Source organism: Aedes albopictus, chromosome 2 (genome assembly GCF_035046485.1).
Source record: "Aedes albopictus strain Foshan chromosome 2, AalbF5, whole genome shotgun sequence".
NCBI lineage: Eukaryota > Metazoa > Arthropoda > Insecta > Diptera > Culicidae > Aedes > Aedes albopictus.
In genome coordinates this window covers 311,055,099-311,074,515 of record NC_085137.1, presented here as the reverse complement: position 1 = coordinate 311,074,515, position 19,417 = coordinate 311,055,099, and the positions used below count along the sequence as shown (strand labels likewise).

Sequence of the window (19,417 nt, the reverse complement as noted above, 5' to 3'; positions counted from 1 at the left end):
TTCTTGCTTTGGTAACTTCTTCGGGGAATCTTTTGGGAATTGATTTGGGAAATTCATTTGGAAAGGATTTCAACAATTCTTTTGAGATTTTTTTATTTTTTTTTGCCAAATCTTTTTTATTTAGAAATTGATTCAACCATTTCTTTTCGAAATTCCTACTGCTATTGTTTTGAAAATCAGCAATTCCTTTGATATTTCCCTCGCTAATTGCATTGAAAACCTATCTGGATTTTTTTTAATTTTTTTTTCTGCAACATCTTTGGTATTTAGCTGGGGGCCCGTGGCGTAGTGGCCACACGTTCACTTCATAAGTGGATGGTCATGGGTTCGATCCCAGCCCGGCACTTGCAATTTTTCGTCCGTTGCTCTTCCCCACGAGATCAGCTGACACCTAACCCTCTTCGGAGCATATGCTCCAACGGACCCGAAAACTTGAATATCGGCTAATGGCAACTCATAATGGACCCCCAATCGGACTGGAAAAGGAACAAGAGCCACTCATCGACATCCTCGTGCTCATCATTCTTCCATGACAGCAGCGCAAACGAAACCAACTCGATATAGCAGAATTAGAATAGAATACATTTAGGCGCTGTACAAAGTGTTAGTGCAGCTGCCATTTGGAATCGCTCACGCAGAACCCTAGTGGACAAAAGAGCTGTAAGGTTAAGTGTTTGAAGAATAAAAAAATATTTGGTATTTTTTTTTTAATAACTTTGAACATATTGGGGCCTGCTGCATTTCTAAGAAATTGTCTGATAAAATTCCTATAGAATTTCCAAAGTAATTTTAATGGGTTTGCCAAAAGCGTTTCCTAAACAGAAAGTCAAAGAAAATTTAAAAAGGATTCACGAAGAATAGAATGCCGTAGAATTTCAAACCGATGCAATCTCCAAAGTAATTGCCTAAAAAAATTTAAAAGAGTTACCGAAACTCTCAGAAGAATTGCCAAAGGAATTCTCAGAGTAATTATCGAATGTCCAAAAAAAAATTGGCAATAAAAATTTCAAGAAAATCTGAAAGATTTTCCAACAGAAGAAGCAGATTCTAAAAACAATACCGTTTATTCCACAAAGAAATTACCGAAACAATTTCAATGAAATTTCAATAAAATTTCCAAGAAAATTTCCAAAGAAATCGCCAAAGGAATGTGATCAGAAGGCCGGCTCCAGAGGCACGTTATCCTCCATTTGGGAAATTGTAAGGATTGCGAAAATCTTCTCCGTGTTGACCAAGACACGCTCCTTCAGTCTACATATAGTTTAATACCATCCCATAAAATCGTGATGAAATAATATGAAACGAACTCACCGGAACGATGCTCCAAAAATGTAACGCTTGACTAGTTTTTGGGATGTCACAAAAGCCTTCAGCATGCGGTAAAAATTTCAAATCTTGATTCCGAACCGCTCGAAAGAATTGAATACTTCTTCCCAAGGTTCCTTATGCTTCAGTTTTCATGAAGCGAAAATTTTTCAAAATTATTCACGTGTACTTGCAGAAAATGTTTACCATCGCACACTTCGGTTGTTGATTATTAGCTGCCAAAGTAACAACCAAGAACTTTTTCACCTTGCGTGCTAATATAATGCTATTGAGGAACTGTCATGTTCAAAATTGGCCGTACAATAGCCCAATAAGCCGGGGCCCGTGGCGTAGTTGCTCACACGTTCGCATCATATGCGGATGGTCATGGGTTTGATTCCCAGCCCCGGCACTTGCAATTTTTCGTCAGTTGCTGTTCACCGAGAGCGGCTGACACTGACCTTCTTCTAAGCCCCATGGCTCAAACGGACCCGGATACTTGGACATCGGCGAATTGCTAATCATAATGGACCCCCAATCGGACTGGAAAGGAACAACGGCCACCTATCATCCTTGTGCTCATCATTCTACCATGTAGAGTAGAAAAGTGAAAGCAGCAGAAAGGCAACCAGTTCGATAAAGTATAATAGAATACATCTAGGCTCTGTACAATACTGTAGGTACAGCTGTCAATTGAAATCGCTCACATAGTGCTCTAGTGGACAATAGAGCTGTAAATTAGGTTAAGTGATTAACAATAAAAAAATAGCCGAATAAGCCTTAAACAAAAGATGTATCGTGCTAATGGTTACTTGCATATTCCCAAGCCTTAATCATGGATTCTCTATGAAATTTTGATTGTTTTAGTTCATTGTGGAGTTGCAATAACTGCTATTCTTGCATTATCTACTACTTTCCTTAAATATCTAAACCATCAATACTCACTTCAGATGACTGCTGCGCGGTTGGTCCGCTACCACCACCTCCACCTCGTTGGCCAACGCGTTCGGGAAGGTTTCGTTCCACCGGGTGTACACCTTGGCACGGCTGTGCCCGTTGACGAGCGGCATCTTGTGCTGGCAGATGAAGTTTAACTTTTCTGTGCATAGCTTAGCTGACCATCTGAAAATGGGAAACGCGAGAAAAAGGAGATGGAAATCCGGACGAACGTCCCGAATTAGAGATTTATTGCGCTTTTATTGAATGTTGGGTAGTGTTGATATCTTCTATTTCATGTTAGTGGAAAGTGCCTAGTATTGAAAGTGCTTGTGTTAGTTGCGCGCATTCATTTTTCCTCGAAATCCAATAACCGATTTCATTCTAGTTTGATTTTGAAAGTTGAAAAACATAAATAATCAATTGCCAAAAGCCATCACCGGAGCTGTTTCGTTGAAGTTTCCATCACCAATGGAGACATATGGATATATTCTGAAGTGATACAGTTTCCGACGTTAGTGCCAAACAGAAGGAAGGTGGAGCTGCTGGTTTAAGAGAGTTATACTTCTCTCAGAAGTAGCAGCAGCAACATGCTTGAAAATGTCACGTTTTACCTTTTTGACGTTGTTCGTAGAGAGTTTTGCTGACTGTTTGAGTTTTTATGTTGAATGCAGAACATACGTTGATTCGTTAGATTGAAATATAGGGTTTTTGCTTTGTTTAAATGGCTGAATTATTTCATGCTGGAAATCCGGACGATGGGTTTTGTCGCATTGTGTTTGAGTCCGGTTGATGAAAGTGGAAAATAGGGTGTTTAACGGTTCGAACTACTTCTCAATCTCGAGGGTTCGAGTTTAATTTGGTTGTTCTTAAGTAAATATTCTGGTCAAACTGTTATATTCCCTAAAACTCATAAGTTTTTCTATTGTAAAAAAAAACAATCATTTCTTAAAAAAATATCAGTTTTCTAAATCAATAACTGCAGTATAATTCCGATAAACACCCTACTTTCCCAGTAGTTTTATTTAAACTTTGAAACTCTGAAAGAACACTGTAACACTCTAATGGATTCTTCTTTCAGATCATTAACAAGTCAATATGAAAGCATTTCAAAACTCGAATTTAAAGCATCAAAAAGCGTTTCATCAAGATGAGACTCAAGTTCATTCTCGTGCTTAGTGTAAACTGGCAGAACATTCTCAAATCATTCCCATTCATCACTCAGTCCTAATCGAGCAAGAATGTTGCAGATTTGTTGGGTTGACAAGCTGTTTATTGGAACGAAAGTCGATAATTGATGATAATTACCTGTATTTGAGGTCAGGGTTAAGCACTGCACAGTGGTATTTCAGATCCTGGCTGCTCCTGCAAAAAATGCTCATAAATAATTGAACTAAATTTATCCCGGAAAGGTTTGACATCGGGGATGTCAATTGCAAATTGAATAAAAAAAATGTGCTCTTCTCAAGATAAATCAGTGTCCCATAGTATGAAGTCAGTATAATTACCCTGGAAACATCTGACTGAACGATTGATAGACGATATCCTTGCCGTTGTAGCCCCACTGCCACTTGTTCGTTCTCCAGTTGTAGTTGCCGCCGATCCAAATATAGTTCTTCTCTGAAACGATAAACTTTCGCCGGTTAGCTGCCACGTTGATTGAAATGTTTGAGATGACATGAGAATGCTGCTGGCATAAAATCGTTTGGCATAAGGTTGCTATTAAATCATCTGATGCTGATCCAGCCGCCTTTTCACCCACTTAATAATGCAATATATTAACAATAAAAAGAGGTAATTCATAAATCCCTTTCGAGAAACAAAACGACAATTTTCCAGAAGCATTTGTAACGCTCTCCGTAGATTTTTACAAATATTTCACGATGAATTGTCACAGAAATTTCTTTAGAAACATCCCCACAATCAATCTAGCTATCACAAGAGTTTTCGTTGGAAATCTTACAGGAAGTTTTCCGAGTATTTTAAAAAAAAATCATGAATAGCTTAATACAAATTTTGCTAAGGTTTTGTATTTTGTATTCCAGGAATCGCTCCTGATAGATCTACAAAATCGTTGAATTTCTTTAAGCAGCATTTCGAAAAATCTACCAGTGGTTGCAGTTAGATGTTGACAATTGTTTTCAATGAGATTCTGCTTCCTCTTTCATGTTTCAAGGCATTGTTTAAAGATGTAATACAAAACTTTAAAAAAAAGTTGGTCCTGAAAATACTTTACGTTTGTCTTGTATGTGTATAGAAGCATAGCATAGCATGAATACTTGCACAAATCTTGGATGGAGTTGCAAAGTTGAATTTCCATTGATAAATAAATTATTTATAAATAAATAAATAATATTGGAAAGATCTCACCAATTATTGTAAGGTTTTTGTGGTTCAATGCCGATCATCTAATTGTCTTGATTAATGTTCTTCTCTGTAAAGAATGATAACGGCCAGCGATGCGTAAACTTTGCAGCCTCCCGTGGTATGGTAGTTCGAAGCACCTTCTTCCCCCGCAAAGATATCCACAAAGCCACCTGGACCCGACCAACAAACAGAAAATCAAATCGACCACGTTCTAATCGACGGTAAATTCTTCTCAGATATAACCAACGTCTGCACATACCGCAGTGCGAATATAGATTTGGATCACTACTTAGTCGCTGTATGCATGCGCTCAAAACTTTCGAAAGTTATCACCACGCGTCGAAGTCGAACGCCGCGGCTCAACATCGAGCAACTTCGTAACGTAGAAGTGGCTCAAGACTACGCGCAGCAGTTAGCAGTGGCCCTACCAACGGAAGAGTAGCTTGGCGCAGCTACACTTGAAAATGGCTGGAGGGACATCCGATCCGCCATAGGTAGTACCTCGGCTACAGCACTAGGCTTCGCGACTCCGAATCACGGAAACGACTGGTATGGCGGCAAATGTGAACAGTTGGAAAACGAGAAGAATGCAGCATGGGCGAGAATGCTGCAACACCGTACGAGAGCGAATGAGGTACGTTACAGACAGGCGTGGAACAGGCAGAACTCAGACTTCCGGATGAAGAAGCGCCAGCAGGAAGAACTAGATCGCGAAGCGATGAAAGAGCTGCACCGCGCTGAGGACACACGAAAGTTCTACGAGAAGCTGAACCGCTCGCGCAGAGGCTTTGTGCCACAAGCCGACATGTGCCGAGATAATCACGGGAATATTCTCACGAGCGAGCGTGAGGTGGTCGAGAGGTGGCGGCAGCATTACGATGAGCACCTCAATGGCGACGTTGCAAGTACCGAAGGTGGCGTGGTAACAGATCTAGGAGTATGTGCACAGGACGAAAGACTTCCGGCCCCTGACCTCCAAGAGATTGAGGAGGAGGTTGGCCGGTTGAAAAACAACAAAGCCGCTGGAGCAGATCAACTACCAAGCGAGCTTCTAAAATACGGTGGAGAAGCACTGGTGAGAGCACTACACTGGGTCATTACCAAGATTTGGGAGGAGGAAGTATTACCGGAGGAATGGATAGAAGGTATCGTGTGTCCCATCTACAAAAAGGGCGACAAGTTGGATTGCGGGAACTACCGCGCGATCACACTACTGAGCGCTGCCTACAAGATACTCTCTCAAATTTTATGCCGCCGTCTATCACCGATTGCAAGAGAGTTCGTGGGGCAATATCAGGCTGGATTTATGGGTGAACGCGCTACAACGGACCAGATGTTCGCCATCCGCCAGGTGTTGCAGAAATGCCGCGAATACAACGTGCCCACACATCACTTGTTCATCGATTTCAAATCGGCGTATGATACAATCGATCGAGAACAGCTATGGCAGATTATGCACGAATACGGATTCCCGGATAAACTGATACGGTTGATCAAGGCGACGATGGATCGAGTGATGTGCGTAGTTCGAGTATCAGGGACACTCTCGAGCCCCTTCGAATCTCGCAGAGGGTTACGGCAAGGTGATGGTCTTTCGTGCTTGCTGTTCAACATTGCTTTGGAGGGTGTAATAAGAAGAGCGGGGATAAACACGAGTGGGACGATTTTCACGAAGTCCGTTCAGCTGCTTGGTTTCGCCGATGATATTGATATTATTGCTCGTAAATTTGAGACGATTGCGGAAACGTACATCCGACTAAAGAGTGAAGCCAGGCGAATCGGATTAGTCATTAATGTGTCGAAGACAAAGTACATGATGGCAAAGGGCTCCAGGGAGAAATCACCGCGCCCGCCACCCCGAATTTATATCGACGTCGATGAAATCGAGGCGGTTGAAGAAATCGTGTACTTGGGCTCACTGGTGACCGCCGACAACGACACCAGCAGAGAAATTCAGAGGCGCATTGTGGCAGGAAATCGTTCTTACTTTGGACTCCGCAGAACTCTACGATCGAATAAAGTTCGCCGTAACACGAAGTTAACTATCTTAAAAACGCTGATTAGACCGGTCGTCCTCTATGGGCACGAAACATGGACCCTACGTGCAGAGGACCAACGCGTCCTTGGAGTTTTCGAACGGAAGGTGTTGCGTACCATCTACGGCGGAGTGCAGATGGAAGACGGGACTTGGAGAAGGCGAATGAACCACGAGCTGCATCAGCTGCTGAGAGAATCAACCATCGTCCATACCGCGAAAATCGGGAGGCTACGGTGGGCGGGTCACGTCATCAGGATGTCGGATAGCAACCCGACTGAAATGGTTCTCGAGAGTCATCCGACCGGTACAAGAAGACGTGGAGCGCAGCGAGCTAGGTGGGTCGACCAAGTGGAGGACGATCTGCGGACCCTACGCAGAGTGCGGAACTGGAGACAAACAGCCATGGACCGAGTGGAATGGAGGCGGCTACTATGTACAGCAGAGGCCACCCCGGCCTTAGCCTGACCGGTAAGGTAAGTAAGACTTGTCATTTTTCGAAATTTTTGTTTTTCATATTAGTGTGGGCCACTTTAACGCATATATTATATGGTAATTTTTCACATAATCGGCCATAACTGAAGAAAGAAAAACAAGTGCATTGCAAAAATATCAGCCATCAAAGCTTATAAAAATATCTTCTCAAAAGTTTTTTTTTTAATTTCCCGCGAATTGGGGCATAGTTTTTCCGGCTTTTCTTTATAAATTTCCCAACGGTGAACAATTTTGTAAAAAACTTTTTCCTTTTCATATTTTTTTTTTGACAATTTGCTTTCATTTTCTAAAAAAACTTTGTTTCTACGATGCTTCGTTCTTGAGTTATGATTTTTCAAAGAAAAGGCTTATATGACACATTTGGACATTTTTCAACAAAATTGGTCATAACTCAAAAACGAAAAAAAGTGCATTCCGGAAATTTGAGCGAATAAAGCATATGGAATAACCTTCTCAAAAATATTTTTTTGATATTTTTTTTACGTTTTTCCGGCTTTTCTTTATAAATTTCCTCAACGGTGCAAAATGTTGTGGAAAACTTTTTCCTTTCATATTTTTTTTTTTTTGATTGCTGAGAAAATTTTCTTTCATTTTCTGAAAAAAAAACTTTGTTTCTATGATGCTTCGTTCTTGTGTTATGATTTTTCAAAGTAAGTAGTGTCGGGCCCATATATCCGAGGCGGTAAACGCACTGGTATTCAGCATGACCATGCTGAGGGTGACGGGTTCGATTCCCGGTCGGTCCAGGATCTTTTCGTAAAGGAAATTTCCTTGACTTCCTTGGGCATAGAGTATCTTCGTGCCTGCCACACGATATACACATGCAAAATGGTCATTGGCAGAGGAAGCTCTCAGTTAATAACTGTGGAAGTGCTCATAGAACACTAAGCTGAGAAGCAGGCTTTGTCCCAGGAGGACGTTACGCCAAGAAGAAGAAGAAGAAGAAGAAGTGTCAGGGGAAAACAAAGAATTTCCAGCTGAGTTTTCCGGGAAAATAGGCGACCCTGAATTTTTCTCAATTTTTTTTGTTCATATATCCATGAGCCCTGCCTGTAGAAAAAATTTCATGAAAATCTGGGACCCTTCGGCCCAATCCCGTAATGTAATAAAAAAAAAAATGCCCATGTGTAAATGTAGTCTATTTGGTAATACTAGAGTAGCAAAAACGGGCAGTCAATTGACCTAACGCCCAAGATTGTTTTTAACATTATATCAAACGATTGCATACCAATCAGCAAAGTCCCTCTTCATTGCATTGTACAGACTGACGTTCTACACATAACGGTCCTATTTATCATTCGACAATTACGCATAGAACTTCAATGTACACCTAAACTCAGATCCAACCCACCCTTAGACTTGAGCAAAAACTTCCGCAGGTTCTTGTCGTCGAACTTCATCGGTTCGGCCAGCTTGCTGTTGCGATCTTTGCACTCAAAGTTCGCATCGAGCCAGTTTTCCTTGTTCGGTGAAATGTAGTAGCACTCGTTGCCAATGCGGAAGAACCCGGGCGGACACATGGCGTACATCCGTTTGAACCGGCGGCCGGAAATGTGTTCACCGGTGGGGTGCTGTGGCGAGGTGTCCGCATCGTATTGCTCTAGCTGTTGGTGCTGTTGGTGTTGCCGCGAATCTAGCTGTGATTGTGCTGTGGCGACGGTCAGGAGCACCGTCAGGAGGCAGGCGGCTGTTGGGGTGAGGAAAGAAACGGTTAGATTACTTTTAATTGGTACCCATGTTTCAAACTAAAGGTATTTGAAGTAAACATTAAATGTATTCCAAATAGAAACACCATGTATTTTAAACTGAGGTTACGTTTTCTTGCGAACGGTGTTCAAAAAGTGATCAAAACAAATCAACAACATGTTTGTTTTTACTATTTTTCATCGTAAGTTTGTAAAGTTTGTTTTATTTTTTTTAACGCTCAAATCAGAAATAGGGGAACGAAACGGAACCCTTCTTAAGCAAAGCGCTCTTATTTTGATCCTATTTTTGTTACTTAGGAGTGACCATGCATGATAATAAAAAGGGACATAGCTTGAAGAAGGGTAATCATACCATAGTTTATATTTTTTAATTTCATTTTATTTGTGAATTTTAATTCATCGCTGATTCTTCATAAAGAGTTCATCGAAATATAATATTGAACTAAATAATTAGAAATAAATCAGGAATGTAGCAAATTTAGTTGTGTCAATATTTCAAGATCATGTATAATGTTGATCATTATTTGTATAACTCTCACCTGATATTGCTATTCTTCGAATACTCATCATTGCTATGAATGTAATCCTTTACGCCGGTGTGCTTGTTCAGACTGAATAGTTGATTAAAGATTAAATGCAGTACAATCTGCAATTGCATCAATGCAATTCTTTTCTTATCATTCGATTGCTTTCGTCTTTCCTAGGATTGCATTTGTGGCGGGCGGATACGATGGATAGCTGTTCTCGTTTCAGACCACACCGTTCCTCGGTCGTCTATATGCAAAAACTTTTAATTAAAATACTCCCCGTGCACAACTGCGGCAGCAGCAATATTTGATTCAGCAAATACAGCTGAGAACGCCAGTTCTAATTGGTTCTGATTGAGTTGTTGTGTCGGTGCTGATCCGTTTTGAACACCACCAATACAACTGGTTCAGGAGGTATGACGGGTATGATGTGGTGAAGTGTGTGCTTCGTGGAGAGGCAGGCAAGGAGTTTGCGAGTGTAGACTGCGAGGCGATACGTTGCGGCTGAGACCGGCGTTTTCCTTGGCGTTTTGGGTAGTCTGTTGCGTGCGCTCTGTAAAGAAAGTGAGAAAAGGGAGAGAAGAAACGATAAGTTTCGTGTTTGGTTGGTTTATCGTTGGTTTTAGTCTTGGGTATTTTGTCGACAAGTGCTGACGTCTAGGGGCCAGATGAATAAACATTGTCTGTTCGGGGTGGTCTTAAATAAATGAGACAGACGCAGTGGTCAATTATTAGTTAAATATGACAATACATAGAACTTCAAAACTTTCAGTGTAACTTTACGTCATTTTTATTTTAATAAAAAGGTTTTCCAAAAAAGTTTAAAAATATGGCTTGATATTTTTCTTTTTTTTTTATTTTCCCCTTTTTGTGTACGTGACGTTTCAACTAGTAAAGAACTTGACCCTTAGCTTAGTACTCTATGGGCACTTAAATAAACTCACCTAAATATAAAATGTGCATAAATTAAGTCGGTGCTCTAAATGACTCAGTTCGCGAGAAAAGGTTTTGAATTCGCGGGTTTGAGATGGGAATAAGAGAATTTTCAGAAGTTTCAGTGCAGACATGGCTGATGAATTTCATGGTCGTTTTAGAGAGCGGGACTCGTTGAAAATTTAAGAACGCTTTAAGTAGTTTCAGTGATCTTAAGGGTGTTTCATGGGGCTATACCTACCTTTGGAAACAACCTCTAAAACGCTCAGAAACGCCATGAAATGTTTCTAATACTTCTTGAACCCCTAAATTTTCAAAAACCCTTAGAAATGCCTGAAACCTTGGCTGAACCCCCTGAAACCTCCTGAAACGTTTAAGAGACCCACTGATATCCCTTGAAACGGCCCTACAAATCTCCATAATCCTGAGAGCTCCCAATCATCCCAACGGTATGAAACCCCCTAAAACGCTCCTGAGACCCCCTGAAAACTCCAGAAATGATCCTGAAAATCCACTAAGTTCCCCAGAAGAACCTTAGAAAGCCTCTGATACTCCCTGAGATTCCCAGGAACTCACCTCAAAACTCCCTGAATCCTAAATTGCACATATTCGCATATTCGATGTAAGGGCCACTGTAGTTTTCAACAACTTATAGGCTTATTTTATGAAAGCTAACGATCACCCATTTCTCTGGTGGCAGGTATGAAAACCCTATGAATGTGATATTAAATCAGACTCAAATGAGTATAAGTGCCCAAACAAGTATCTTTCAATTTTCAGCCTTCACTAATCCGATTTACGCTTTCATATTTCAAATGGCACGTTCATTGATATACCATAGAACCTACATATGCCTTCACCTTGATGGGGGATTGATTTGATTAGAAATCAATCGAATTTCATCGAGCCCGTGCGCCTCCTAATCAAGTTCGTGTGTGCCAGCATAAAAGAGAGTTCGAAAATACGATTACCCCCTTATGGGGAGGACAGGAGAACAGCACACACACACCGCACTCAGGTCGGGTCTGGGTCTCGGTCCGGGTCCAGGTTAGTAATAAAAATCCACCTTTCTTCGTAATTAATTTTGCATTTCTGCTCTCGGTGCTTCAGTTTCGCAAGCGTTGAAAAAAGGGTCGAGAAAGGGAGGCGTACCACCAAATCAGTAGAAAGGAAACACCTCCCTCCCACCCAGTAAATATGTTTTTGCATCACATGGATGGTAGGAAAGACATGAGGGCACACAACAACACATGGACCAAGCGTGTAATCAGCATATCAAAGAAAGACCGCTTTTGGCCCGATTGAAACCGCGGTTGCCTGCGGCAAGGCTCTTTCCCACTGTGGCGGGCCCCCTTTTCGATGGAACACCTAACGGAATTGTTTGGAGTTCGCGGAGTGCCGTCACATGTTGTGCTTGCCAACCGGATCGGCCCAGCGAGGAGGTGGTGTTGACCGGGAATTTCAATGTTGTGTGAAAACAAGAAATTAAGATCGATGGGGTGCTCCCTGCATGATGATTGATTGTTTTGCTTTCACCGGAGATAAGAGAAGAATAAAATGCAAACCTCGCCCTCGATGAGATGAGAACTAACAAATTTCTGACAACGTCAATTAGGATGCATCTCCTCCTCATTTATTAAAACGATTTACTACGGCGAGGAGACGCATTGATTGAGATCCGATTAATCAATTTGATGAATTAAGATCTATCAGAGGCAGCTTCATATGATTTAATTGTGCTCGCGATGGTAGATTCAGATTTCACGCTTTTAATCCGCGCCGTCGCCGCCACGCACCGTCATCATCATTGTAACCAGCAACCGAATCTCATGGGCTGGCTTCTTGGCTTCTGCGAAGTGGCGCTTTTGCCACAGCCGGGAACCGCTACCGGATAATGAGTTTTTTACATCATATCAAGAGGTGAGCTAATTGGATTTTGAAAACTGTTCGCTAGGTTGACTGGGGGCAGATACGACGCCGATGGTGAAATTGCTCAATATCAGGGCTGTTGAATCACTTTTTAAAAGCATTGAAATAGTTTTTTTTCGCCAATTTTATCATAAAATCAAAGTTCAAAAATCTACTAGATGAACCAAGCCTCTTAGAACGCCCTATTGTACGTGGTGGTCCGTAGTGCTATTATAAGCCGGCAGCTATACGGTCCAATGGGTGACCAATTAGCCTACTGGATCCCCAATCTGGAGACGCCGGATTCAATTCCCGCCGATATTTTCTCAACTTCCTTCTTCTTCATTCTGGCTTCACGTTCTCACTGAAACTTTAAAAAGACACGGACACGTTTAGTACTTCCAGTGAGCTATTCGCTCTTTGAAGGAAGCAATAGACACTAGACACTAGGCAACGGACTAGCATGCAACGCCCAGTGGCACAGTCGAAAACTTTTCCTGACAGCTGCGGCGGGAATCGAACCCGCGCTCCTAGCACGATGCGACTAAATGCTTGGTGACACTAGCCGCACGACCACAAAGCCACAAACTTTGCTTGCCTCTCTTCAACTTAGCCTTACTTTGAGCACGTCCACAGTTATTACTAGGCTTTCTTTGCCTGCCCGACATTGCATGAATTTGTATATTGTGACAACACCCCCCTCACCTAACCCCCCCCCCCCAATTACACACAAAAAGCAAATAAAACCGGTGGTCTCCTTCGGACCTGAGACTTGAACCATGCTTGAGAATGACTAAAATTTGTGTAGTTTTATTTTATTGGAACTTATTTTTGGTATCAAAAACTCCAAAAATTGTTTCCTTTTTCTCATTGAAGCCGGAACTTTCCCAAGCGTTATTATAGAGTTTTTTCTACGTATTTGTGTGGTTTTGGTGCTCGACAACATAAAAAAGGTAGAATATGATGCAAAATCTTTTTCTGAATATACTAGGTCATCCAAATTGTCCTTCAGCTTAGATTTTCAAGTCAACTGGTGTAACAGTAATTTCTTTCATAATTCAAAGCTACAATTTGTATTTTATTCATGTCCAGTAAGTCAGTAGACAATATCAGGTCAGTTGAGATATCCTAGGTCATCCAAACTGTTCTTGAGCTTAGATCCTAAAATCTGCGGTTGTAACTGTAACTTCCTTTATTATACAAAGCTACGATTTGAATTCTATCATGTCCAGTAAATCTTCTGAAAGTTTAATAGACAGTATCAGATCAGTCGTGGTATCCTAGGTAATCTAAACTGTTCTTGAATTTAGATCCTAAAGTCTACGGATGTAACAGTAACTTCTTTCATTATACAAAACTACGATTCGTATTCTATCATGTCCGGTAATTCTTCTGTAAGCTCAATAGGCAGTATCAGATCAGTTGGGATATCCTAGGGCATCCAAACTGTTCTTGAGTTTAGATCCGAAAGTCTACGGGTGTAACAGTTACTTTTTTCGTAAACAAAGCTACGATTTGTTTTTATCATGTCCAGTAAGTCTTCTGAAGGTTCAATAGGCAGTATCAGATCAGTCGGGATATCCTAGAGCATCCAAATTGTTCTTAAGTTTAGATCCTAGAGTCTACGGGTGTAACAGTAACTTATTTCATTAAACTTATTTCGTTATACAATGCTATGATTTGTAATCTATCATGTCCAGTAAGTCTTCTGAAAGTTCAAAAGACAATATCAGATCAGTCGCAATATCGTTGGTCATCCAAACCGTAATCTATTATGTTCAATCTTTTGAATGTTCATCATCAGATCAACTAGGGTCATCTAAACTTCTATGTTCAAAATCTAGCATATACAGCAATTGAAGTTTCTGTTTTGGCTATATAGAGTTATGTTGTGTAATCTATTATACTTACTGGAGCTCACAGAATACAATCAGAGACTGTGATATAGCTTCGGGATATTCAGATCAGAATCGTACACACTGCCCCCTGCAATGTATTACATGGAGCATACAGCCGTAATAATATCTTGTTTGCTGTTTTGAGTTTACACAACATTACCAACCGTAATGATTGTATCTATTTCATTAATTTAGCGTTGTTTACAATTATAAGCTATTACCACAAGTGAAGAGCTGAATCTATGGTCTCCGGAGTAGTGTGTTTCATCTGGAATATCTCAAAACTATCTTGGAATGACTCATAAAATGCCAGGGGAATTACAGATTACAGTTAGATGTGTAATGTTAAAGTTCATTGTGCGAATAACTACTGTTACTGTCAAGAGCTAAACTTCACGATAGTTTGGACGGCCCTCAATGTCCCAAAGGTTAATAATAATATATTGTAGGCTTCAGGCTGATCCAGTCACGGCGAATCATTATGCAACGTTATTCAGATACCAGCTACTGTTACGAGTGTAGACCAGAGCTGATGTACACGTGCTGTAGTCCCATGTACGGGAGCCACATTGTAAGCGAACTCCCAGGAGCTCTGTACATTTTGAGATTCCAAGTTGTGCGCCTCATTTATCTCAAGATGTGCCTCATGAGCTTCGTCTCATGCACTGATTGATTTCATGACAAAAACTTTCTCAACGAACGAGAACTGAAACCTTAACCATTGCATTGAGAGTCCCTAGTCGTATCGCATAGCCCAACCAGACACTTCCCGGGTAGACGTGAATATTAAAATCATATCTTAAAACGATCAAATTTTGATGTCATATCTAAATATGATATTGATGAGATATTCAAAAAGTTGCCAAATATCTGCTTAATATCTCACCGTGATATGATTTATAAATTAGTACTTAATTTGATCTTTGGAAAGCCTTAGGGTACCCGCTGTATAAATGTCGAAATTTCTCAACATTGCGCATGAAAACTATTTTAAGTTTTCATTTTTCATTATGCGTCGTCCCCAAATAACGTAACGCTTCAGAAGATAAGGGTTTCATAAATTACGTAACGCTTCCGGGGAATAGGGAATACAGCCTAGCGTTACGACCCATACAAAAAAGTTGGAGTTATCATACAAAAACACATTATTTACCGGGGCCCGTGGCGTAGTGGCTACACGTTTGCTTCATAAGCAGATGGTCATGGGTTCGATCCCAGCCCCGGCACCTTCGTCAGTTGCTCTTTCCCCCTGAGAGCAGCTGACACTGACCCTCTTCTGAGCCCATGGCTCAAATGAACCCGGATACTTGGTTGGACATCGACGAACGGCAACCCATAATGGACCCCCAATCGGACTGGAAACAGGAACAACCAACAGCCACACATCAACATCCTCGTGCTCATCATTCTACCATGATAGGGTAGAAAGTGAAAGCAGCGCAACGGCCACCAGTTCGATGTAGTACATTTAGAAATAGAATACATTTAGGCGCTGTACAAAGTGTATGTACAACATCCAATTAGAATCGCTCACGCAGTGCCCTGGACAATAGAGCTGTAAATTAGGTTAAGTGATTGAAGAATAAAAAAAAACACATTATGGAGGCCACCAGATCCTAATGAACCAACAACCGAGTTTAAAAATGCCGAATTTAGCGTCACGTAATAAAAGGTAAAAGATAAAACTTTGAAAAACTTTGCAAGAAATGGAGAAAACAATAACACAGTTACCCAAAGTTTTGCTCAAACAGCATTAAATTAGTCATAGAATCATGATAGCCACGCTTTTTGCGTCATTTCATTGCAGAAATGGAGAATTCATCTTCTCACAATGCAAAAATTCAGCTCATTACAACAATCAGTAAATACTAGATTGCGTCCTATTGGTGCAAAATAAACCAAACATGTTTCTACACATATCGTTTTTCAAATTTGGATCACTAGCTTTGTTAACAATTCAGAGAATAGGCATGAAATGTGAAATCATCTGAAGAATTCCTAATTGAGTCTTAATTCATTTTTATTTTCCATACTATCGCTTCAGTTTGCAAATTTTGGGTGCAAGCTGTATTAATATTCTGCAATAGAGCATTTACCATTGGGAAATCTGAAAAATACAGCTTAAGATCGAAATTAGCTCTTCACATTTCCATCTGCAACATCCAGAAATCAAAAGATCTGAAAATTACTGCTCAAGATCAAAATCAGTTCTTTCACACATTCATCTTCAATATGGTGGGACCAAACCAACACATCTACCATGAGTCGCAAAAACCTTGGAAAACGTAGGTAGAAGTTCTATTTTCAGAGTCGTAGTGCAGTGGTAATGTCACTACACATAAATCATAAGGTCATAAGTTCGATTCTGGTCGCGGCCATATTTTTTTTACTCTAATTCATCTGTCAGATCATTTTATGATTTTGGTTTGATGTGCTACAGCCCAGATCTTCCCAGATATTAGTCTGATCTTATAATATCAAAATACGATATTATTATGCTCTTTCCCATACTAATTTTTGATCTTTTATCTCTTATGTCAAACAAACCAATAGCTAATTATGATCTTGAGTACTTCACTGAGGAATATCAAATGATGATATTGTTTTGATTTTTACTTTTACTCCGGTTAAGTTGTGTACGGACAAAAGTTGTTGAGGTTCTTCGTTACCAAGAAGTTGTTTTTCACCTTAGACGCCAACAGCTCACGCAGCACATGAGACGAGCTCCCCGGGAGCTATGCGCCTAGCTCGCTTTCACAGGATTTTTGTGAGCCTCACAGCAGCGCAGCACACTGCGATTTTGAAAAGGTAAGAGATACATTGATGGGAGGCTCGCTGTCACATTTATGTACACATGAGCAATGGGAAATTGTGGTGTAGACCTGAAGTTCTTAACTCCAAGATAAGTTGGCTGACCTAGAATAATCCTATAGTGTCTCTTAATGATATTTAAAAACATATATAGTTATTCTTGTAGATTCCCGGGTAGAGCGAAATGGCAAATGAAGGGCAAATTTTACCATTAAAATAGAATGTTTGAATGGCAAAATTTGATATTAGTTTGTTTGAAATAAGAGTTAAAATAAAAAAATAATAACTGAATTTCTATGGCATAACAACTAAAGAATAACTGATTTTGCCATTGCAATAACAAAATAATAGCAAAACGATTGTCAGAATAATAACATATTTTAATATGATGGTAAATTATGTTATTGTTTTGATATTGTGGCAGGAAAGTATGATAGTAACATTGGTTATTATTATGTTATTTTACTATTTAGCAATAACTCGTCAATTACAAGTTTTACAATGATAGCATATTTTGTAATTTATGTGTCATTCTGAGCTATTCATAAAGAACTAAAAAATTGCAAATTTAGATATGATGACAAAATATGTTATTCTTTAGTTATTGGTTTGTTGTTCACCTCTACCCGGGTTTCAAGGGCTTTATGATAGAATAGTTTGTACGACCTTCAATATCACAAAGGTTTATAATCAACTAGAAGACTTCAGATTGCTCCAGTAGCCGTGGTTGATTATGCAACGTTACTCAGTATAACAGATATGGCTTTTGTTACGAGTGTAGATCTGAAGTTCTGAACTCCAAGGGAGTTTGGCTGACCTGAAATATCCCTATAGTGTCTCTAAATGACATTTGGGATTTTAAGAGCTTCACGGATCCCAGCAGATTATGCAATGCTATTATTTAAGGCAAAAACACATAAAGCTATTCTTGTAGATTTGAAGAACTTCATAATAGAACAGTTAAGAGGACCCTCAATATCCCAAAAGTTTATCATAAACAAGTAGACTTCAGATTGCTCCAGTAACCGCGGTTGATTATGCCGTTGTTACTAGTATAGACCTAAAGTTCTGAACTCCAAGGTAATTTGACTGACCTGGAATATCCCTATAGTGTCGATAAATGGCATTTTAGATGTCAAGAGCTTCACGCATCCCAGTAGATTATGCAATGTTATTATTTATGGCGAAAACACATAAAACTATTCTTGTAGATTTGAAGGACTTAACTCTAGGACAGTTTGGAACCCCTAGAACATCCCAGAATATAAAACACCTTTTGACATTCTTGACGTTAAATGAATACATATGAACGTAACCTATATCATATCCAAATTCAACTTTTAGAACAACCGGTATGCCAATTCTTTCATTTTTTTTTTAAATTTCACGCTGTTCAAGATGTTCTAGGTTGTAAATAAAGTCTTAAATACAAATATATCAATTCTTCTTAGTAGAGGACTCAATTTGCAACAACTTGCCCGAACACAGTATTCTGTTTTATTGAATGATTGAATTTATACAGCTGTTTCTATGTTGGGGTCATATATGACCCCTGCGGCTCCAAAGGGTTAAAAATTTAAAAAAATAGGGTTTTTTTTTTGGGAAATTGAAATTAGAATTGAAATTGGACTAGATCCGCGATTAATATTACTTTCAGTATATTTTTTTTCTAAAAGTTCCTCACTTTTACTCAAACTTGTTCCAAAACATAATTTCAATAATCCAACAAACCGTTTTCGAGTTATAATTTTTTGAAGAAGAAAATTAGGTATTTTGCTTACGCCATTTTCAAAGTTAGGTGACGAAAAATGGTTAGTGCAGATGCAAAAGCAATTGATTCACGAAATGCAGCGTATGACCAAAATCTCATTCAAATTGAAAAAAAGGAGTCAAAAATGTTTTATGTTTTGGGCTGGAAAAGCTCAATACTACGCAAGATATTTGAATTTTAGTAAATCCATTTTTTAAAGAGCCTTATTTTCAAATAAAACTCAAAAACTGTTCTAATTATTTTTTTTTAAAGCAAGGTCTCGAAATCAGCACGTAATTATAAATCATAAAATTCATTCCTTGATAAAAGTTTACGACTTTCATTTTATTTGTTAAACTAGTGTTACTATTTTCCATCACCATTATTTGGTTGCTGCTAGCCCTGATATAATCCGTAACCCCGGAGTGGTTGCAGTAGGTCTACTCTACTTAGCCGTAGACACACATCGTTCATCAATTGATAGCCAGTAGCGAAAAATACCTACAAAAGTCAAGTCTTAGCTGTTACTAATCGGATATTATGAAACACGACCAACATAGGCTATCGAAAGGTCAACCATATCTAATGGCTTGTTCCATAGATATTTGCAAAACAAAAATGGTTTGAAGCATATGCAGACAACACCACAATGAAGTTATAAATCATTGCTCTGAATTGTCCCAAGGCTCATTTCCTCAGCAGAAAGTGCAAGAAAAACAGCAATAAAATGCATGAGAGCGAGGGAT

At 39.7% G+C, this 19,417-nt stretch overlaps 2 protein-coding genes across 10 annotated transcripts in view; one reads left to right on the top strand and one right to left on the bottom strand.

Moving 5' to 3' along the window:
• Positions 1-19,417, bottom strand: part of LOC109401001 (uncharacterized) — a 403,227-nt gene that overhangs the window by 7,557 nt on the left and 376,253 nt on the right. For 8 of the 9 annotated variants that reach the window (XM_029880099.2, XM_062852268.1, XM_029880101.2 and 5 more), the window contains 5 exons: positions 9,384-9,924; positions 8,490-8,825; positions 3,750-3,861; positions 3,550-3,606; positions 2,251-2,427 (listed from right to left, as the gene is read on the bottom strand). In XM_029880099.2, coding sequence (XP_029735959.2) covers positions 2,251-2,427; positions 3,550-3,606; positions 3,750-3,861; positions 8,490-8,825; positions 9,384-9,414 — 713 coding nt within the window. In that variant the 5' untranslated portion in view covers positions 9,415-9,924. The remainder of the gene's footprint in view (positions 1-2,250; positions 2,428-3,549; positions 3,607-3,749; positions 3,862-8,489; positions 8,826-9,383; positions 9,925-19,417) is intronic. The other variant, XM_029880102.2, reaches the window with a different exon arrangement.
• The window catches only part of LOC109428685 (17S U2 SnRNP complex component HTATSF1), a 260,344-nt gene that overhangs the window by 68,124 nt on the left and 172,803 nt on the right, over positions 1-19,417 (top strand). The gene's annotated exons all lie outside the window — the stretch shown is intronic.